Source organism: Amblyomma maculatum, chromosome 8, assembly GCF_055883805.1.
Source record: "Amblyomma maculatum isolate TAMU_Amacu chromosome 8, ASM5588380v1, whole genome shotgun sequence".
In the NCBI taxonomy this organism is placed as follows: domain Eukaryota; kingdom Metazoa; phylum Arthropoda; class Arachnida; order Ixodida; family Ixodidae; genus Amblyomma; species Amblyomma maculatum.
This window is the reverse complement of record NC_139351.1, coordinates 114,444,841-114,467,775: the sequence shown is the minus strand read 5'-3', so window position 1 is coordinate 114,467,775 and position 22,935 is coordinate 114,444,841. Positions and strand designations below refer to the sequence as shown.

The window sequence follows — 22,935 nt, the reverse complement described above, 5'->3', positions numbered from 1 at the left end:
GGTTCGGTAATGGTTTTAATCTAAGGTAATGAAATATAGGCTCATGAAATATGAAATATATATTCCTCCAGTATACTTCCATTAAAATTGTTGATAACTGCGTGACACAGCACATTATATCTAGACATCTAATTTCGTCTTATAGTCTCAGCTGTCCTGGCGGCGTCAGTGTTCGTTCCTACTTTTAAAGATTGCCACGTCTAGACTGGGAATTCATTTCGCGAATTAAAGGCGGGGCTATTTGATGACACTTAAGTTTCATAAAGCATGGTCATTTATAAATCATTTGCAACGAAGTAATTCTGTACTGAGCTGAAATGAAGAGAAAGAAATTATACTAGGGAGAAGGGGAGCGAGGTACGGAGGGGAGGGGGGGGGGGGGGGGGGATTTACCAGACAAGGGCAAAGAAGTGAGGCCTCGTTACGGCGTACTTCTAAAAGAAGCCCGCAGTCACCGAAATCAAGGAAGGCTTAGGAGAATTTAAGGAGCAAACTGTGCAGTAGAAGGAATGGGGAAACAAAGGTCCGTTCCGTTAACAGCATATTCCAAGAAAAATAAATGTTCCAGGCTGCGGGAAAGTGTCACCTATTAAGACAGGGAACTCATGGAGAAATGGCTGCATCAGGTTCTTAAGGACACTGTCGGCTTGATAGAAGAACTCTGAAAAAATCTTTTTCCTTGTCAGCGGTACCGTAACTCCGATCTGTTACGAGTTCTGTGTGCGTATGCATGTCTGTTTCCTACAGTCGTGGCTGAGCGCGAATAGGGATGATTACCTTTTAAGAGACGCCTCGTTTCGCCCCACATCACCTCGATTGCTTTCAGCGCTATGACTGAGTAGGGTTAGGAATTCATTCTTGCATATGAATAGCTATTGCGAATCGTTCAGCTCCGAGCTGAGATTGATGATTCTGGCATTTCTGCGGCCCTGCTATTCTATATCCTGCAGCTCTTCAGGTCAGTATTGGGATCGCAGACAGAGTCGTAGGTATTCGGGTCATAATGCACTAACAAAAAACATTGCGGGTTACACTTTAACTCCGCCCTGGAGGATTCGACGGGGCAGTGTTGCTGTTCCCAACGCCGACAACACTGACTCGGGATTTTCTGGAAAGCGAGGCCTTTAACGCTATCTCGTTAAAGCGAAAACTAACAGCGCTGTCCATTATTGGACATGAAGGATATACCGGTGCACCGTGGGTTTTTTTCCCCCCGCGATCATGACGTCATTCAGTGGGAGTGCTCCGGGAGACGTGTCGTCACAGCTCGGCCATATCCTGGGTGCGAGTGGGACTGCGTATAGTGCACGTGACGCGCCGTCTCCGGGTGTCATGACATCACATTTGAGACAGTAGACCTGGGAAAAAAACAAAACGAGGGAACAAAAAAAGCCAAAGAAACGACCATCGCCTTCTCCGACAGACAGGATGCAAAGGGATTGAAAAAATTCCCGACCGCCGTCGCCACTATGCTTCCTGCGGCTCCTCACGTCTTATATAGCACGTTTTCAAGCACAGCGCGCAGTTGCCGCCTCTCATTCTCTTATCTCTCCCATTTCACAACTGACTGGAGAAAAAAAAAAAAAAGAAAGAATGGCTTCAGGCGTACAGCCTTTGCCTTTTCATGCATCTCTCTCTCACTCTCTCTTACCTTACGCAGGCGACTTTACACGCCGCATACGTCACAATGTTCGCATACCACCCGCTCTTCGCCTCCCATGGAGCTCGTTTAAGAGCTGAACGGAGCGGCACTGCGCTGTCCTTTCCCGTTTCCCACGAACAGCTCTGCCTTAAATTCTTCCAGCGAAGGGTTGATTGACTCATACGCGTTGTTGAAAGGCCTGTGCGGGCGCAGCTCCTCCGCTGCCCTCCTGTGAATGAGTCTAAATCAAATTTTTGCACAAGGGAAGCTCTCTGTTCGCTGACACCGGTTTCGGGCATGTGTTTTGGCGAGAACGTTGGCGAATGCAGACATCCTTTGGATATTGAAGTGCAAACTCAGTGAACATGTATAAGGCGCTTCATTTTGTTCAGTATACACTCGCTAACGGGCCGGGCGTATGCTACGGAAAAGTGTTCTATTGTGGGTCAGTTGGGGGCACATTGCTACCATTTTTATGGGACAGACACTTAGACAAATTGAGTCTCAAGAGCACTATATATTACCTAGTAATGCTATCCCGAAAGCATTTGTCTTACTAATCGATCAATCAATCTTATACTAGCTATTGGGAACGTAAAATTAGCATTCCAGAAGCGTAGCTTGTTGGGCCAGTTGGTGCGTAGTTGAAGGTGAAAACTAGCGAAAATGGGACGCGTTAGCAAGGAAGGTCGTCCTTGTCCACTCCTTCCTTGTTAACTCGTCCCCTTTTCGCTGGTTTTCACCTTCAAGTAAACTTAGCAGTTAATTACAACAGGATGTGCAGGTTATTGGCACATATCATATTCATATACGGAAATGATATCCGCCAATTCAGCTCGACTTCAAAAGCGGCACTTTCCAAATATTCTATAGCATCTTCGCAAAAGGGTGCATTCGAACAGAGTTAGATATCCGGTATACACTCACTGCATTGTAATTCACTGTTCGATTTCATATTGCTTGCAGTTGTACAAGCCGCAGCAGTATGAAAGTAAGCACCAGAGACGATGAATAACCGTTGCTATGGGTGGACATAGCCGGCCAGGCCTGTTCCGGCGCCAACTGTAAACTAAGCTGCACGCATGCGCAGTTTGCCTCCGTAAACGCAGGCTTATCACTATATATCAAGGCGTAAAAATGCTAAGTACATATCATTCTTACGCCGTGCTGTGCATTAAAACACATGCTCCGGGGCACCGATCGCTTCTGCGGATCACGCATGAGCATGCTTACACATGGAGAATACTGCGCCTGCCCGTAGTCTGGTCGTACAACAAGCCAGAACTACGCTTTGCTGTTAACTCGCCAGAGGACGGTAAGCGAGAATTGGCGCCGCTTCCGATATGTACTCGGCATCCGGTGGGTAGAAGCCTCGTTATTTCTGAAAAGAAAATTGTTTTCCATAGATTATCCGCGCCCGGTGCATAGTTCGGAATCCTGTCGGGCATGTCATGCTGTATTTCTGACTGCAAGTGATTAACCTCCATGGTGTATTTTAGATTTTGTGCATAAGTAAAAATGCTCGCTAAATCTTGCGTGGGAAGCAAATTTTAATTTTTATACTCTGATGCCTGTACGTTTACACCACGCGCTAGAGGTGTGCTGAAGTACTGCGTTAATTGGCGCTCCAATATAGCCGAATCGCCCGATGCTCGCAGATGCGACGGGAGAATCGCGCTGGCCGCAAAAGAGGTGACCGCCGAGGCAACGTGACTCGATTCAGAAAGCAGGCGCGTTAAAGCAGCCGCGTCGACCAGCCTCGCAGAGCGCCGCGACTTTGCGGCGTCTTACTGCCGACGTTTTTAATGTCAGACGTCTTTCCGAAGCAATCACACTCGTTAAGTACGTGCCGTGCTTACCCGTATAGGAACGTGCTCTTCTGTATCAGCTTGATTACATCGCCGTTTGTCTGATGTTTCGATTTTGCCAACGAATCCGTTTCACTCGCTTCATTTTTTCTCCTGTTTTGTTTTATTTCTGTATTGCGAGCCGTGGTGTTGGTTCCGCTTTTGCGAACTTTCTGTGCCTTCCTCGCTGAAGAGTATCGGCTGACGACGGTCAGGGCTGCAACTGCGAGCAGTTCGCTCCGGAACTGGCATGACACGTGTTCGCGGAGTTTCTGAAAACAGCGAAGCTTTTTACCCTTTTGCCCCCCGTTTTGCAATGCTGCAGCAATAGAACTCCAAGAATAGCCGTAAAATGTGTTAGGTTTGTTAACAGCGTGGATGCCAATGCTTCGTTGCACTTTGACGATAAAGGTTTTACGTTGGCTTCACACAGCCATACGTCACGTGTCCACGTGGTCACGTTACTTCATTTCTTGGTCGCTTGTCTAACATGTGACGTCAGCGATACTTGGTAGAAGACATTATAATCCAATGAACGAGACTAGTCTTTAGAGAGTTGCTACCAACCAGTTCGTTCACACACGTGCACGGCACAACCTTGGATACAGCCATACGTCACGTGTCCACGTGGTCACATTACTTTATTTCCTGGTTGCTTGTCTACCATGCGACGTCAGCTATGCTTGGTACAGCGTAACAAAGAAGGGAAACCGCGCGCATGGTATACTGATGGCGCGATCTACGCTGTCAGTGTCGCTTAGCTTAAATGCGTAATAAGTGCTGGGTTAAACACGTAGTAAGTTGGCTTCACACGGTTTCCCGTGTAAACGAGCGAAACCAACTCTTAATTATAGATCAGTTTGGTAAAAAACTGTGACTCTAGTTTCGCTAACGCGAGTTTTGCAACGAATAATACAGAGACGGATGTGACACTGTGTTTTCCAGTGTCGACGATTTTAGGTGTCGAATAGTTGGGTTAACGTTTAGTAGTTAATAGATTAATAGTTTAACGTCCCATAATGACTCAAGAGGCTATGAGGAATGCCGTAGTGGAGGGCTCCGGCTAATTTTGATCACCTGGCGTTCTTTAAGATGCACTGACGTCGTACTACTATAGACGGGCACCTTAGTTCCACAACTCGAGCCTCCAGTATCAGTAGCCGGTCGCCCTAACCACCCAGCCACTGCGGCCGGGGCGGATGTCGAATATCATTTCTTTCGGCGAGTTAGTCGAGGAGAACAGCGTTTCTGGTGTTGTGACAAAGCAGCGTTTTCGGTAAATAATGACCGACGAGATAAACAGCCTCATGTGGATGCCCGTGAACGCGCTAATAAAGCTTTGAGCGCATACTGGGGAAGAAGTGCTGAAAAAATGAAAGTCGCGGTAAACGTGATTACTGTTGAGGGGAATAGGAAAAAGTGCGGGTCTTACGCTGAGCTTCGTGAAGTGCCGGCTGTGGTTACTGGTTATACTTTCTCTCAGCTTATATGTTGCAAACCGCGGAATTAAGCCCACTTTGGAAAGGATCGATACTTTGAGTGGCGGAGTTTAGATAATTTTTTTAAGGAATGCTAAAGAGACGAACGTGGCTTGCATGGCGGCCGAAAGACGTCGAGCTCGACCTGAATGTCTTAACTTCCGGATGCAATAAATAAGCCATGCCGCGATCTCAACGCGATAACAGCAGCCGGAATATCCTATTGGATTACATAAATTATTGGCCGACGTAAGGATGTGAGCCGCATGTGATCAACGACTGGCACCTTTTTGAGAGGAAGAAAGTAGATCGAAAGGATAGGAAAAGAAGAAAACGAGGAAGCTGCCGAAATAGAGGAGGGGAAACAGAAAGAAAGATTTAAAAGCGAGAGGAAAGGGGTAAGCAAGGTAATGCGAGAGATGGCTACTAAAGTATTCGCCCACCCCCGACCAAAGCACTGAGATTATTGCATTTATATACCTGATCTTACTCCCTTACTTAGCAGAGGGCCCATATTAAGGTCATCGTAATCATGAGACAGTGGTGGAGGCACGTCCTGATGAGTGCCTGCACTTCCGTGAACGCCACTAGGCGGTCATTAGGTGAGTTATCATCATCATCATCCTGCTTACTCCAGCGTCAATACCTAATCCCTGCAAACTTCCTAATCTTTTCTGCCCCCTTGTCATTGCTTCATGTGCCCTGCCCATTTCTTCATCTGGACTTCGACAAGAATGTCAGTAACTGGCATTTGTTGCCCGACTTACTTCGTTCTCTTCCCGTCTCATATATGACTCCCCATACCAGACTTCGTGGGAGTCGTATAGTGCTGATGAAGGAGCCATGACTGGCCAAGGACTCTTATTTACACCTTTTCGTTATTCTCTGCACCGAATAATCGTCAAAAGCATGTGCTCTTGCGGCCATCATCGTTTCCTGCACGTGCGAACATGTGCACCTGTCCAGCCAGCAAGATGGCTCCGCGCTTTCCAGCGCTCGACCCGCTGCGCTGAACGGCCGTGCCCTCCTTTGCGTTGGAGATGCAGTCGTCACATGCACAGTAGTAGTGTCGCCTAGAAGTACTCATCTCCCCCTCTCTCTCTCTCTCTCTCTGTCTTTCTCCTTTCCCTCGGTTGCGACAACGCGCGCGTGGCTCTCGCCTTGTTATCCACGCCCCGCGATGATCCGCATTCCCCGACGTAACTTATCCTCCCGCATTCCCCGACGTAACTTATCCTCATCCTCCTCGCTATGGGCGCCCGAGAGGAGCGCGCGTTCTCGGACGGACGACCTTGCCCCCCATTCGTATTCGCAACGATGCGCGGCCTGGCGTCTCTGCCTTGCTTTCGGCATCGCTGGACGAGCTGTTCGTGACCTTGCAGGCCGTTTCTCCCTTGTTACGTTCTCTGTCGTTGCTTCGCCGGCTATCCCGCTTTCCGTGGCTCTTTTCTCGTTTTATCCTTCATTGTTCCTTTAACTTTTGTTCGCACATTGTTTCGTTTCTTTCTTTTCCCTCATTTTATTTTTCTGTTTCTCTCTCTCTCTCTCCTTCACACTCACCTTCCCTTCCGCTTTTCTTTAGGTATATCTGCCTCTTCATATCAACTTCTACCCAATCCCAATAACAGGTGATATAACCATCCCAATAAGATTCTTTTTATCGGTCAGTTATTTCTTCTTTTATTATTTGCTCGCTTTATTTTCCAGCTTCTTTCTCTCTCCATTTCTTCCTCTATATCTCTCATTCCTTTTATTCTTTTTATTTCCTTATTCTTCGATTTCTCCTTTTCCTTTTCCCACTCCACTTTCATGTCTTCCTTCCTTTCTTGGTTTTGTTTCTCCTTCTCTCTCTTTCTCTCTCTCTCTCTTATTTTTATTCGTAGTGCAAAATTTCCTTTCCCCCGCTGTCTTTCCCCGCGAACGGCATAAGAGACCGGCCGCGCGAGATGCGTATATGGCGATGAAGGTGCCGGCTATCTCTCTCTCTCTATCTCCCTCGTCCTACTTCTCCCCCGTTCAGTCAAGCTCCAGGCGAGGGTGAACACTGCGCGCCGATATCGCGCACCCGAACTTGGGCTCAGCGACGAGAGAGCGCTTGTTTCTTGTACGGTCTCCGGGGGTTAGGAGAAAGTGGACGCGTGAGTAAAGTATATAAACTTGCTTGCTGGGAGAGCAGGCGGCTGGTCCTCTGTATTTTTTTTATATTACGACCGCGCTTTGGGACTTCTAGGCAGTGCCGCAGTCGCCACCGTGTGTGAACCGTCGCTCCATCCACCTCGCGAGCTTCGTGGTGGTGTTCCGCCACACCTTGTGGGACGCCGAGCTAAGGAGTTGGCCCTGACATCGACGCCATGCCGGACTTCGGCGGCTTCGTGCGGCCGCTCAAGGCGTGAGTAGTGTGTGCATGTGAGCGGATTGCTTGTTCGTTCTTGATTGGTTACGTTTTAACCGAATATCTAGAATCATCGACTGCGTATATCAAGCTCAATGGGAGTAACATCTACTCTCATTCTCTGCGGCACAATGGAGTGATGACCGTTTTCGGGCACTTAGGTCCTTGGTTCGATTCCTTATGTGCTCTGCATTCGTTTTCGTACTTTGTCCTCTACCTCACGAGCCATTTTGTTTATGCTTTAGTACTAACAATAAATTATTTCGGTATATTTACTATTCAGAATGCGTGGTATACTCAGATTAGTTCCTATACCGTGTTTGGGGCAGAGAACAAAGCTGGAAGCGTGATGGCAGTGGCTATATTTGATGTGGCTGGTAAATATACCCTTCTGCTTAATAGAGAGTGTCTGACTGAAGGATCCTTCCTCGGAGGAGTAATGCTGTGGATAAGATACGCTATGTACCGGAAACCTCGCGGACGGTTTAGACCACTCGCATCTATTTAACGGGCTCAAAAAACCTTAATGTAAAGCCGCGGTTGCGTTTCACTTCTCCGTGGAAATCCAATCGCCACTGCTGGTACTGAAACCGCGACCTTGAGATCAGCTGCTCAGTAATGCAACCATTGAGCCTCAACGGCGGATTGACGGTGGTTGGAAATACTGGTTGCTGAGGCGGTGATAGTAAACACTCTTTAGTGACACTTAGAAAGCGCTACAACTTATAGGAGACTAACAGTTCCCATATCAGTTGAGTGCGCATGCGTGGAATTGGGAACTTAAAAAAGACGCCTTGCTTCGAAGGATATTGAAGGGAAACAAACCTACCGTTTTATTTGTATTAACTGAATCTGAATGCTCATTAAACTGAAGAAATCAAAACTCATGCTCAGATTATTTTTCCTTCAATGACAATGTCCGCGCTCAACATTCCTTCTCGACGTAATTGGCACTTGTTCGAAGTTTACTTAAATATATGCGAAATCCTTAAGTTTTCACAGAAGGATACACCAATAGGTCCCAATGTTGAGCATTGCAATGGGGCATCTTCGATCTGGACTGAGCACTAAAATAATAAGTGTGGATCCCATAAAGTGCCCAGTGCATTTCGTGCACTTGCATCTTTCCTTGCATGTCGATCTCCTCTTTGGCAACGTCTCTGATTGGATGTACATTTACAGCGCGAAAAAATAATAAGTGTTCTATTCCCTCATGCTGTTGCTTGGACCCGTCGTTCTGTCTTTGGCGTGTTATTTTAGAAACGAGGCAAGAAGGAGGGGGGAGGGGGGGGAGGAGGGGGTGAGAGTGGTTTGTTCGTAACGTCGTCCTTGCTAGGCGCAATCGTGGTTCTTCTTTTGGCCCTCCAAAGGCACGCCTCGACGCCGTCACTCCTTACCTTGGCACCACGGTGTTCGAATCTAATTAAAGCGAGGGGGGGGGGGGGGGGGGAAGCGACGGTAAACTCAGAGCTACAAAGTGAGTGTTAGGCATCCAAGCAACACACGGGGGCGTCTTTTGAGCTGTCTGAACAGCTATTTCGCGGATATCATTTTCCTTTCTTTCTTTCTTTCTTTCTTTCTTTCTTTCTTTCTTTCTTTCTTTCTTTCTTTCTTTCTTTCTTTCTTTCTTTCTTTCTTTCTTTCTTTCTTTCTTTCTTTCTTTCTTTCTTTCTTTCTTTCTTTCTTTCTTTCTTTCACTAGCGCGCCGGTTGTAACAGATGAAGTGCGTGGCGGAACGCTCGGACGTCAAGACCAATAATACACCAATGTCTCTATTGCGCCTGTATCGCGGTTAGGTAGCGTTGCCCCAGCATTTATTACGTATCCGGCCCCTTGTTCGTTTCTGTGTTAGTTTTTTTTTTTTTTTTTCCTGAAACTTGTGTGCCGCACTGTTCCTGGCTGTTCTTTCCTGTTTTCCTTTCCCTTCATCTTATCCGCCTGTCGCTGTCTTTCCCATCTGACAAATTTGTTTCGTGCCGGAGACGATTTATCTCTAGCGAGGGTATACATTTCGGGTCGTATACAGTACAACGGTAAAAAATAAAAATGAAAATATTAATTCGGTTCACAGAGCGAGACCAGCTTATTCTACTTCTCCCCCCCTCCCTCCCTCCCCCTCTCTCTCTCTCTCTCACACACAAACTCCCTCTCTCTCTGTGCTTCTTTTCTTCGCGTGTCGGCTCTGTTTTACTGGCCTCTTTTAGATTACAGATTTAAATGTTGCTTCCCCATCTATCGATATCACTAATGTTCGGGAACAGCTAGCTGCTTGCTCGGCACTCGTCGGAAACATATCTTTTCGTGTCTCTACGCGAAGCTGGGATAGTGAGCTCCATTGCCTGTTAATCTGTTTTTTTTTATATCTTTTTTACTCGATGAACGTGGCACGTTTCTTTCCCAAACACTGGTACTTCCGAAATATGTCGGTTATAAACGACGCCAGTGGGAACGAGTGAGTGCGGCAGTTCTCACGTTTGTTTTTGTGATGCGGTCTCTGTGGGCTGCTGTGTCGCAGCGCAATTTTTTTTTTTTTACTCATTTACTAGCAAATTCGAGCACATGAGCGACGTGCTTCGAAATTACGGTCGCAATAAATTATGGAATTCAACGTTTTTTGGTTATTGAAGCCCGACATGTTTCCTCATTATAGCGCTACTGTAATACATTTCTATTGCAGCATCTTTGCTGAAAACACATTTTTGCTGCTCTGTCAAGCACGTTTGCCGTGCCGGTCTGCTGTTATGTCTTCAAGTTGCGTGGCGTGGGCAATGTGGCGACCATGCATGGTGATCAAGGAGACGAGGAGGTTATTCAGGAAATTAATTTATTTTCGCCCTAAATAAAATGCCTTATAATTAAATGTCATGGATTAAATGAACTGTGGAGGTCCTAATAGATGAGGCATAACTGGTCGCACGGGCGTTCATTTCTCTTTGTTTTCTTTCCTGTAGTATATGTCTTGAGCTCGCCTCTCATTCCAGTATAGACACATATATATACTAGGCTGTAATATGACATCCTTTCTGGGCTTTCTACTGTAAATTCAAGTGAATTTTACTCTGATTTCTCACTTGGCGCGGTAAATAACTTCTGTTGAACAGGTATAAGGAGCTTGAACATTGAACCGTTCGTCAAGTAAATCAATGACAACAGTACAGACACAAAACAAATAGAAAGGACTTCCTCTATCCTCGCTTGTTCGTGACCCGCCTCTTACCAGGTGCGTGTACGTACCCTTTTCAGTAATCCACGTTGACTGAGGTCGCAAACTTGGTTCATACAAGTGTTCTTCAGCGAACCCCTTCCGCAAACACTCGTTCGAAAACCTTTGGAGAGCGGTTCTTTTTAAAGGAGTTCGAATACAGCAGTATAAAAGAAAACGGGGAGGTAGAAATGGGCCTCCTTGTATTCGTTCCTCAAGTGATGCCCTAACGGCGCGCGAGTACAGATCACCGCTACCTTGCTCGTTATCCTGACGTTAAGCGCACACTTGAGGGAAGTTGCACTTGACCCGTATTCGCTTCGTCTGATCCCTTCAGTGGCCTTCCTCCAATTTGCTCGCTCTCTGCCGCTCGTACCCAAGCGGCACAAAACCATCGGCCCTATTTGAGTGTGTTGGCAATGTACTGGTCCTATATGTGGGGCCGGACATTGCCAACACAAAACCAGTACTGGGGTCCATGGCTTGCGCTGCCAGGAGTGTCGTTGAAAGAAAAGAGAGGAAGTCGTAAAATATTGCCAGAAAGGGGAGCTACGTAATAACTCGAGGCAAGGGGCTCTTTCCGGCTACTGCACGATTTGCCCATGGGCAAATCGGACAAGGGCGTAACAAGGACGTTACAAGGACGTTGCAAGGACGTAACAGGGACGTAACGGACAAGGCTATTGGACGCGTGGCTGGAGAAAGTGATGGACGCACTATATTTGAGAAGCTCCGGGGAAAGTTGAAGAACGGATTCTTGAAGAGCTTCTGGTTCGCTGTACGTCCCGAAAGCTCGTTGGTTGTAAAAGTTTGGCTCTGTATTAACGTGTGGTGCGCTAGAGAGGCCAGTAGGTAGTTCACACGCTATTTCTAACCAGGGACGTAAATTACAACACAAATTCGCTTTTTTTTTTTTTTAGTTTCTTTAGGCTGTGACATTACATACACTAGTTGGTAAGATAATAATAGCAATGTCTGTAATGCATGCATCTGCCTCATAGAAATTCCCACTTTCTGGCGCATCTCTAAACCGATTTTTCCAAGCCCCATGCACTATTACTTCTTGTCTTTAGGACTACTGTTCGATTTCAAGTAAGTTAGACCTGCGCTTAATGACCAATTTTACTCCCAGCTATTGCCTAATTGCCAGTCACCGACAATGAGAGAGGCTGTGTAAGAGCTTGTATCAAAGAAACAAAATGAAAACGCCGTTTTATTACAACATTTATTATTCAAACGCATAACTTCTCACAATTATTGTATGTTATAGGAGCGCTGTAGGCTCCTTCGACATATTTTCAAAGGTGCTTCGTTACACTCCATTCCTTTGGGGCCGTTCAGCGTCTAGTGATATTCTAGTCTTCGAGGGGGGGGGGGGGGGGGGGGGGGGGGGGGAGTTGTTTTTAAGCATCGCCCTTGCTCATACATCCACGCCGTTGAAGGGCGACGCCCAGCTTTTGACTTATGCTCCATATTTGGATCAGTGCCAACCATGAAGTAGCCAGACACACACCCACAAGAAGGCACGCACTATCCGTCCTTATACCTCGAAGTCACTTGCGGTGCGGCCGACACGACGGGGAAAACAAGCCTATAACACGCAAGCGGCGGCATTTATACACACTTTGCCTTCTTATCCCGAGCTCTTTCCTCCTGGAAGCGCCGTAAGAAGTGCGCGCGAAAGCCAGAGATCCAAGGGAGCGCCTCTGCGCCCGAAGAGTTGCCACCGGGATCGATTCAAGGGCTCTCACTGGTGCAGAGTAAAGGACGGTCAAAAAGAAATTAACAATAAAAACGGCATCGACTGGTACTGATTGGTCGATCGGTTTGTAGGAAAGGAAAATCGCAGTATCTGTCACACTTCTTCGCGAACACCTGAACCTCGCCGTAAGGGAAAGGAGGAAGGTGATAGTCAGAGAGAGAGGGGGGGGGAGGCGGCTCTTGGTGGCGCGTCTTTGGTTCCATCCAACTCCCTTAGTTGGTCATTTGTCAAATTACGTCATCATCATGCACTGCAATCAAAATGTCATTCCTGCTGCAACTAACCCGAACAGGTGCTCTTGGGTTCTTCAAAAAGGAAGATTTGTTCCGCCCCACCGCGGTTCGCCTCTTGGGTTCTCCAAAAAGGGAGATTCGTTCCGCCCCACCGCGGTTCGCCTGTAGATTGGAGCGATTGTGCGCTGAAAAGCAGATTTTGAGACTTTAAAACATAAGTGTATAGCCGCTTAGCCACAGTTGTATTCAGAGCTCTATACACCTATTGTGTCGGTGCCGCGTTAAATGTTGCCGCAGGGATGGCGTTGGTGGAGCACGCCCTCAAATCGAAGCCTATGTGTGAGTTTGTCAGCGTGGAAGGCCCTATTCTGACAAACTCATTCGAACAACTTGCCGATTTCAAAGCAAACGCCGAAGCTTCCCGTAATTTTCCACCCGAATTGTTTATGTCGAGCAGAAAAGAACATAAAAAAAAAAAAAACGCGCATTTGAAAGCGGTTAAATCGTCGTCATATAGCAATCCTTCATTTCTTTGCTCTGCGTTTCCAAATTCTCGGCAGCGTTAGTAGCCCTGCACGAACATGCGAATGCGCCTCTAAGAGACCTGACCAATATACCTGAATGCGACTATACCGTCATCGGCGGGAACTATCCTAAAATGTGATTCGGCTCGCCTGCAGTTTATGTTCATAATTAGTACTTACAGCTGCTCGCGACGGGAAATAGACTGCGATAATGTTTTATTCGGTACTTCGAGAAAAATCGCCGGCTTAATGCGAATAAATGCGGCAAGAAGCTAGATGTTTATTTCTCTAGCGGGATTGTGTTATTCGGCTAACTATAGGTAGTACATCAGTCCATCACTCCAGTACACCTCGAGACGTTTCACTTATAACTAAGCACTTTAATGCCAAGATTGTGCGGAATACAAAATATTATTACCTCCGCGTTACTCTACCTGCTGTGTCCACAGTAATAAACTGGTAATAAACATTTTTTTTTTGGCGCCTCTGAGGTTCCCGACATCGGTGTCGCCCTGAGTTGAGTTATTAGTTTCATCCACCAGCCAAGAACTACAGCTCCTGCACGAATTTGATTTGAAACATTGGCCTAGATATGTGGCTAAGGTTGGAGGTGGCAGTAGAATAAAAAAGGCACATCCTGATTTCCTCTCACCTCAGGCAAAAAAGTAGCAGCAACAGGAACAGCGTTCACTGCGATGGAACTTGATCCTATTCTTGTCCGTCTCATCTCGTTCACTGCGATGGAACTTGATCAAATTCTTGTCCGTCTCATCTGTTCTCGACTACACTTTTTTTTCGTTAGGGCTTTCGATTCACTCAAATATTCAGTCTTGATATTGACGCCGCACTTATATTTCTGATGTCAGCAGCGTGACCATGGTTTACAACCGAATCGCCCCTGCGGCCATTTATGCCCTGACGTCACACCCCGCTGATGGGAAGGCAACTATCAAAGCTACCAATTCGCTATTTTTTATAACGCGAAATTCACGCCCTTCGGCGATCGCTGATGTCCTGAAACAGCGATTAATCGATTCCCGTCGAATACTGAAGCAATCTAATTCACAGCCCCATGCGGTTTAATACAAAGCGAAGTCAGAGCCGGAAAAATCCCTCCCTTTCCTCGTGGTCCACGGCTGCTTTTGTTTTGTCCACGGCAAAGCCGGCACGCGCGGTATAGCCCCAGGGGCCAGAGTGCGATATCGCTTTCTGGAAATAGCCGGTCAGTGCGTCATCTCCCTGAAAAACAGCCATGTTTTGTAGAGCTTCACACGTTTTCGGAGGCTATATTTAGGCCCTTTGTCTTTCTGCACTTATATAGCAAAGGCACCGGTGCCTCTCTGCATGCTATTTTCATGATAGGGATTTTATGGACGAAAGCACGAATTCATATTCGAACTACCCGACGAAATTCTGATTGTCGAGCTTACAGGGAGAGCGATCACGCTTGCTCTTAAAGGCTGCTGACGTTGTATTGTTGATTTTGTTGTCCGTTTTTATATTGCTTGTCAAGGCAGGAGATTGAGATACATATGCCATTACACTTGTGCTTGCTGTGTCCACATGTTCATAGCTTAGGTGTGATCATCGCTTTATCCTCGGAGTTTATTGAATGCACTCAACGGATTAGAAAGGAGACCGAGCCTATCACGTGACATTTTCCTTTCTTAATATATACCAACACCATAATTCACTGCCTATATAATGATGACCCGTTGAGTGTTTCACTCGGTGAAAAACAATCGGCATCAATTCTCGCTTAGAATTCGCTACTAATCGTTCGTTAATGTTGAGAACCTGGTAAACATGCAATGAAACATTCAGCCTTGATGGCATAAAACTTCAATTTCCGGGGTGAAGAAGTACTAAGGTGCCAAGCATTTCAGGAGATCAGATGCCAGCGATTCTGCGTCAGCCTTCCCTTCATCCTAGTGGCAGCTTTTTGTATTCACAATATAGCAAAAGGAAACATTTAAGCGATATTTTCTTTCGCATTAGCGTCAGATGTGACTTTCTTGAAAGCAAAGAAAGCCATCGATTTTTTTCGGGCGACTCATTTTCTTTCAAGTGCCATCTCAGTCTGGAAAGTCAGTCTGAAGAGAGTTCTCAGTTTATTCCTGCTTATTCTTTTCCTGGTGGGAAATTTTACTTATTTTGACATTCAAGCTTTCGTCTTTTAAATCTCGACACAAGCTTGTAGTGCGGCAGAGTGACACTGATTTGAGCGCGCGGCCGAGCGCCTCCCAAGCTCCCACTTTCGCTTTCCGTTTTCTTCCGTTCCTCTCTTTCACTCTCCATTCGTCATTCTCGTACCGGGTTTTAGCCGCAGCCCGCGCTCCCCTTGCCTCCCCTTTCTCTCTCCGCAAGCGCGCGCGCGCGCGTTCGCGCACGCGGCTTCTCCACGTTTTCTTGTTTGTATTATTTTTTTTTTTTCTCGCCTTGAGTTCGTCTGCAATCTTTCAGCGGCGCGGCACGGTCTGCAGTCAGCAGCGCAGACGCGCGTCCCCACATTCGAAGTCCATGCTGCTCCGCCCTCGCGAGCGCGCACCTTCCGAAGTTTGTGTAGTTCACTGTAGTTTGTGTGTGGTTTGTGTGTGGTTAGTGCCTTCCCTTGCTCGCTCATCATTGACCCCTCCTTCGGCTCGCGAGCCTCACCGACGAAAATCACTTTCATTGCGCGCGCTGCTAACACCGCTAACACTTCACTGCGAGCGGGCCTCCCGCCGGATTTCCTGTCGCGTCTTCCCGGAAAAGGAACACAAAAGAAACCCAGAAGCCACGCGCACCCCACGCAACTTGCCGCCAGTCAGAAAAGCGGTCACGGTCTTTCATTTTTGCCTAGTGCCGCTATTTCGCTTTCGCCGAACGCTGGACCGCGCCGCGCGTGTCGCTGCTGCAGCCGCTTCTGTTTGCCGTTGAGTGAAGTGCGCGCGCGCGCGCTCGCTGTGTGCCGCTGCCCTCCGTTCCGAATGGTTTCTACTTGGCGACGGCGAGCATCGATGCTTGTCTTGGCAGCCGCGCCTTGAAGGATAAAGCCTGGCCCATGCTCGTCGCTGGCTGCAGCCGTCCGATCTCTCCATTCAGTTTGGCGTGATCTGTCAGCTTGGAATAGTGGGCGTTGCGCAACGCGCTTTGTCCAATCAAAAAGTTGGACGCCGACGTCACTTTCGTCGCTCGACTCTTCGTTGCATCGCAACGCGTGCCTCCGAGCAAGCGCGTCTGCCATCTCCCTACTAACGCATTGTGCGGCGTCGTCTGCTGTAGCAGCTGCGGCTGTTCGCGGTGCGCTAAAGTACAGTCTGCGTGCCTCTACCCGGGTTCTTAATATTTGAGTGCGTGCCGTGATTTACTTGAAATCGATCGATCGTCAATATGTCGAAGATTCTTCACTTTTGCCAGATACGACGGGATTTGTGCAAGAGACGCTTCTGAACCTGCCGGAGGAAGACAGATCGTGGTATCTCCAAACGTCGACGCCTGCGAACGGTGACGTCTATGATTGTGTCCGCGTAATCTGCCTCGCGATAGGTGTGTCGTGATAAGAGGAAGTGTGCTGGTTCTCTGACCGACCCCTGGCCTTCCGTCTCCGAATCAAAGTCGTCGATTCGAGGCGTACCGCATCGTATCGCCGTGGATTTCGTACGGAACACCGTGCTGTCACTGTCGCCGTTCGAAGACGCCTTTGACGGCGTAGCGGCTTCGGAGATGGCTCGGGACCCCGGTCTCCACTTGCCCCGCACGCTTAGTACAAGTGCCCTGCGCATCAAGTCGCGATGTTCCTTTTGGGAGAAGATGAACGAAGTGCCGGCCCGCAAGCTCACCGCAAGGTAATTGAACAAAATATGTACTCTACTTATCAACCACTTCAGATGCTGATATACTTATCAATCGTTTTAAACACTGGGGAAACGTCGCGCTGCTGCCTTGTCTCTTAGTTTGGTTCTTTTTTTTTTTCCCCCAACGATATTACGATCTCGACCTGTAATCGCGAGCTTGCTCATGCGTCTGGCAAGAATGTTACTTTATTAGCTACAGCTAAAAGGTGAACAGTGATTACGACGACGCGGTGATCATCGAGCAGTTTGTTCAAAGAAACTGAAGAAAGTTTTAGAAAACAGGCAAAATATAGATATGTGACTGACAGTTCTGACGCTGGTACGAACTGGGATAAGTTATTCGAATCAGTAACAAACCCGCGGTTAATTATAACGGTCGAATGTGTTCAATAATATCGTATCGTCTTAGAAACAGCCAGAACCATTCATCATCACAGTGAGGTAATTTCTGATACTACTTGCGAAACTGCACTTGATTTTAAAACGCCTCCTCTGTCTTTGGCAAAGGGATCATTACTTCGCAAAAGTGTAGAAGAATTACGTGAGTCACTTCTTTCAGAGAGGTGGTTTATTTTTTTTATTTTTCTCCGTGACGGTTCAGCTACTGTCACCAACGGGAAATTATCTTCTGACGTCGGCACTCAGTGGGGAAATGGCTTTGATGCATATACATGGCGTAATGCGGTAGCGGATTGTGAAATGAAACCCTCCGGTCGTCCATCGACTCTGTACGGGTTCCGCGGTCAAGGTCGGCGCGTCGTCTGTTCCGCCTTCGAGTCCTGTCTCCGGCTTCACTTGGGGTTTCCGTGTGGTAGACGGAAGCAGCTATGATATCTATGCGCGTACGATAAACGTGCTTTGAACCGCTCGCAGGGCGCGCTGCCATGTTTGCCGGTTCACTAGCATGAATTTTTATAGCTCAGCCTGTGCATAACGAAGCTGTTTATGACAAAGTGGAAAACCCAGCGGTGTAACCACACTCCGAGAATCAAGTTTGGTATCTCGATCGCCTGAACGAGTCGGCTGGTAAATGCTTAGTGGACATTTGTATGAGCGTGTCAGTGGAAACTCTTAGGTAAGCAACATTAATACTAATTATCTGATTATCTTACGCATGTGAACTAGAGAAATTTCGTTTCCACAGCACTGTAATAGGGTAGAATGCACCTTTTAGCGAATAATATTCTCGAATACCTGTCCTGTGATAAATGTGACAACTTAATCGCCTGAATAGTCTCGTTATAAGCAATTGGAATTCCCCTAGAAATTCAGTTGCTACGATTCCGTTGGCCCTTGAGGCAACCAAAAAGATATCAGAGGCGGGTATTTCGTGCAGCGCAGTCATCAAACCGACGCACAGCTTTATTCGGACGTTCGGGTTTATTTTTGGTTGCCATTTTCGTTCGGAATGAAAAATTCGTCCGGAATTTCGGAACATATTCTCCCCGAGTGCCATCCTGCGCCATTTTCAGGCTTCGCACGTCCGCCAGGCATCGTATATAGCGACAGTTCAGAGTTCTCTCTTTTTTTTTTTTTTTATTTAACGTGCGAAGAATGTCATCCACTCCAAATTGCAGAAAGCCGTGGAAAAAGCTAAGTCGGCTTGGCGAATCTTCGCCGTAAAATTGGCATAGCAGTCCGGGACTTCCCCTGTTTTCTTTTTATTAGTTGCATGATTTATAAACGCTGGCCAAAGACAACGAAAAAAAAAAAGGAGAGTAAAGAAATAAATCAAGAAAAATAAAAGGTAAATGGAGTCTTATTTTTTTTTTTTTTTACGTTCCTTTCCTTTTACAAGGATTGAAGCTTCGGTGTGTGTGTGTGTGTGTGTGTGTGTGTGTGTGTGTGTGTGTGTGTGTGTGTGTGTGTGTGTGTGTGTGTGTGTGTGTGTGTGTGTGTGTGTGTGTGTGTGTGTGTGTGTGTGTGTGTGTGTGTGTGTGTGTGTGCGCGTGTGTGCGCGCGTGCGTGCGTAGCGTTGTAGATGAAATACAAACTCGTAGCGTATATTGGTCCGCCCGGATCGCTTTCGTCAATATTTCAGCATCACTTCAGTACGCTCGCTTTTTCGGCGGATATTTGATCCGGCCGGGCAGGTGCGCCTTCGCTCCCCCGTGCCTGAAATTTCTCTCAAAGCGTACGATCGCGCAAAAAGAAATCACGATTAGAGAGAGAGAGTTTTTTTTTTTTCGTCCATTTTTTTTTCTGTTTATCTGCTTTTGGCCCTCTTTCTTTTCTTGTGATGGACCTCCCAGCTTACGTGCTTATAATATTTGCAGACCAAGGTATAGCGATGATACATTTTGATAAGATATCCTTTCGCTTTTCCGTTGATTTTTCTTGCTAGTCGATTATTGCTTTATTACTGCGCTCTGGCAAGATCAATATATACTTACTCTCGCTTCGCAATTGGCTTGCGAGAAATCGTCCACGGTAATGTGATCGACCGGCGGCTTTTGGGGCGTCTTTTTGGCGTGCTGTTGGGATACAATGTTTTTTCTTTTTGTTTTTTTAAAGCGCCGAAAGGGATGTATAGAGAAAAATCAGCCTAGCATCGATTTGGAGAGAATGTACAGAAGAAGCAACAAATGACGGAAGTAGCCGTTAAAAAAAAAAATAAGAAGAAAAACAGCTGGATAGTGAATTCATGGCACTCGTATATGCCCCAACAAAGAGCCTTTGTCGCCCCAAAGAATCGATTTTGCCGAGGAGGACGATTTTGAAAATATGGAACAATTACTTCTAGGTATGGCTCGAATGACGCCGGCCGTTCGCAGTAACCTAGGTTCTCGGCTTCAATAACTCGTGGTAAGCGTACAGGCACAGCCCCATTTCGCACAGAGGGAAACTGGGAGCACGTGCCCGCTGCGCTTTTTGCCGCGCTGCCACCTAAAGCCTGTGAGAATCGGCAGCAAATGCGCATGCGCGATAAGCACGGTGGGCTCGTGTGCTTGGGCCACCCTTTTTCGCCGGCTCACGGACTCAACGGTTCTGAAAGAAGACTGCGATCACGCGCTCCCAGTTTCCAGGCTCCAGTTACCAGTTTCCAGTTACACGTCAGAGAAAAAGGTTTTCGGGTCGTGAGTTCGCGGAATAATATTTATTTCTGTGTGACTGGGCAGACATAGTGAACGAAGTGTGCTGAATCACGAGGGGGCGTGCATACCCCATTCGTCGAAGATATATCACAGGGAAAGCTAGCGAGGCAACGAAGAAATGTTTTGCAATGAATCCGCATCCCGCAGACTTTTGTCCCTGACTGTACATTAAGTTCTACGCTTAAAGGACTGTCGCTACTCGATCACTATGTCATTACAGCTCTGTCTTCGCGCGACGGAACAATTTTCGTTCGTTCTAAAATGCTCGCGAAGCCCCGATTCCGTTTTGACTGATGAGTTGGCCGCTGCTGTTGTGGTGCGCTGACTGGTGCTTGCGAAATCAGTTCAGTCGTTCAGTCGTGGCCGACCCTTCGTAACCCTATGGACCATATCACGCCACGCTTTCCGAAATAGCGGAGTTTAATTTCACCGGGCCAGCGTGTGGCAGTCCATGGAAGTTGGCGGTTCTTATACGTTTCTTGGAAGAAGGCAGCAAAGGAGGTAACAACACAAAACATAAGAAGCACACACAAGTACAGCGCTGAACTGAAAACTATGTTGACAAGTACCCGCACATCTTCTCCCTTCACGTCTGCAACCAACTTCCTTGTATTTAAAGTCCTGCCGGTTTGCGCAGAAATTCTAATTCCTTCTTCAACAATACCACTGAAGGCAAGGGAAAATTATGAAGCATATATGCAATCTGTGACTCGGGAGACCAATGTGTCACTATGCCTGCCATGGTGTTGTTGAAGAAGGAATTAGAATTTCTGCGCAACCCGGCAGGACGTTAAAGACAAGGAAGAAGTTGGCTGCAGACGTGAAGTGAAGGGAGAAGATGTGCAGGTTCTTGTCAATATAGTTGACGATGCAGCATTGTACTTGTGTTTGTGTGTGCTTCTTATGTTTTGTGTTGTTACCTGCGCTGCTGCCTTCTTCCAAGAGATGTGTGACCAACTAGCTCAACGTTCGACTCTATTATTTTTAGTCTTATACGTTATTTGTGATAAATGAATCGTGCAGCGTATTTTTTTTTTTTTTTCTCCTTCGTAGTCTCGCCACTCATTTCTTAGTTCAGGTATAAAGTTACAAGAACCGCTTGTTGCGTATTTCTACGCAAAAATAGTGACGAAAGCATATAGAGCTGAACGAAATAAATATTGAGGAAACGCGCCGGGCAGAACAGGATTTCTGCGCTACTATTCGTGCTCTGATTTGTGTGTTTTCCAGGAAGTATACGTTCGCGAATAAGTGCTGTTTATAAACGGAAACTTTATGAATGGTATGGTAGAGGTGCAGATTTCGTTTCCCTTTTCACTCTTAGCTTATGCTTCTATTTTCGAGCTATTTAATGCGCAGTTTTATCTTTGTAAAGAATCCCGACATCCACGATCCGCTATCGCGCCTTTCACTCCATAATTTGAGCATCCCGTTTTATCTCCTGTACAAATATATAGAGATCGGATCGAGAGCCCCGAGCGAACGAGTCGAGAACTCTTTTTTTCCGGCCTCCTCCCGCCATCTCTAACATCATTAGTCTGTCGGGGAGCGCATCCTGCCTCCCCGCCTCTTCCTCCCTCTGTTTGTGAGCTTCCGTGCTTTCCACATGACCGCCGTCGCCATTTGCGTGTGTGACCTCTCCTCCCCTTCTCTACGCGGGGTCCTCGTACAGATTTGCCAACCCACGTGTGCGTATGGATCCATTTAGGCTTCTCCATTATTTCCCTGAGCCTTTACATCCCCCGCCGGGTCTCTGTACTATACGCCCTCGAAGCCCCTTTGTGCGCGCACACATATCGGCGTCTGCGTTAAGCTGTTTAGGAGTGTGCGCAGAGTTCGGGAAAGCTGCTCTGGGCGTCACTGAACCAGGAGGCATCCGCAAATGTTCTCCACGTGGGAGAATGGCTCGTGGTCGTGTAAGGGGCCTGCTTTCCTGTGCAGCGCCCGCAGAAACTACTCCAACGCTAAATGCTGTATACTCCTCCGAATGATAAATATAATGTGCGCCCGCAAGGAGAACAATATAAGGCGAAGAAAAAAGCGCTCACTCAAAAAGCGGGACATAGCAACGGACCCGGAGGGCCGCTGCTCTTGCACGCTAGCGGAGTCGACAGGACATATAGTACATCATGTGGACACCATTGTCTATAGTTCACTCACAGCCGTTATGACACGGAGCAGGTTTCGGCTAATAACTGTTCCCATGGGCTACCAGTCAAAATTGGGAAACACCGAATTCATATGTTATCAAAGACCACCGGTGGGCTGATATTTAACCCCAAGAATTAATCATGCTTCCGGAACACGCGAGATGAGTTCAAACGCCGGACCGAACTTCTGTGTTATTTTCGCAGCATATATATATATATATATATATATATATATATATATATATATATATATATATATATATATATATATATATATATATATATATATATATGTATATATATATACGTGCACAATCGCGTGTATGCGTCATCGGCGATCAGCCTTGCTATTGGGTGCTGACGCTATCTTTGTCTCTTCACAGCTTCGCGTGGTTTCTAATCCATGCAGTGTAGATGGGGTCGGAAGAGATGCCGGTGTGCAGGATGCTCCATCGTTGCCAACACCGCGAATTTGGCCGTACTTTTTTTCTTTTTTTCTTTTTTCTCAAGACCTGCTTCACTATAGTACGCCTCGGCGAATCCCAATCAACTCGGCGCGGCTTCTGCGTACCTCTCTCATATACCGATTTCTCCTCGTTCTGTCTTTACCAGCGCTGATGAATTTTAGAGGAGTACTCGGGGGCGTTCTTTTCTCGTAAATACCGAAATGAAAGAAGATCAAACGCGTGCAGACTGGGAAGAAAAAGGAGCACGAGAAATTGCAAGATAGCGCCGAGAACAGCGCGCAGTTCTCTCAGAAACATCGGGGACTAT

General features: G+C 47.0%; 1 protein-coding gene across 8 annotated transcripts in view; it reads left to right on the top strand.

Moving 5' to 3' along the window:
• The window catches only part of dnc (phosphodiesterase dunce), a 526,810-nt gene that overhangs the window by 437,922 nt on the left and 65,953 nt on the right, over positions 1-22,935 (top strand). The window contains exon 1 of one of the 8 annotated variants that reach the window (XM_084577298.1): positions 15,615-16,907. The exons of the other annotated variants lie outside the window; for them this stretch is intronic. Coding sequence (XP_084433424.1) covers positions 16,786-16,907 — 122 coding nt within the window. The 5' untranslated portion in view covers positions 15,615-16,785. Of the gene's footprint in view, positions 1-15,614; positions 16,908-22,935 lie in introns of those variants that run through there. 8 annotated transcript variants of the gene reach the window in all.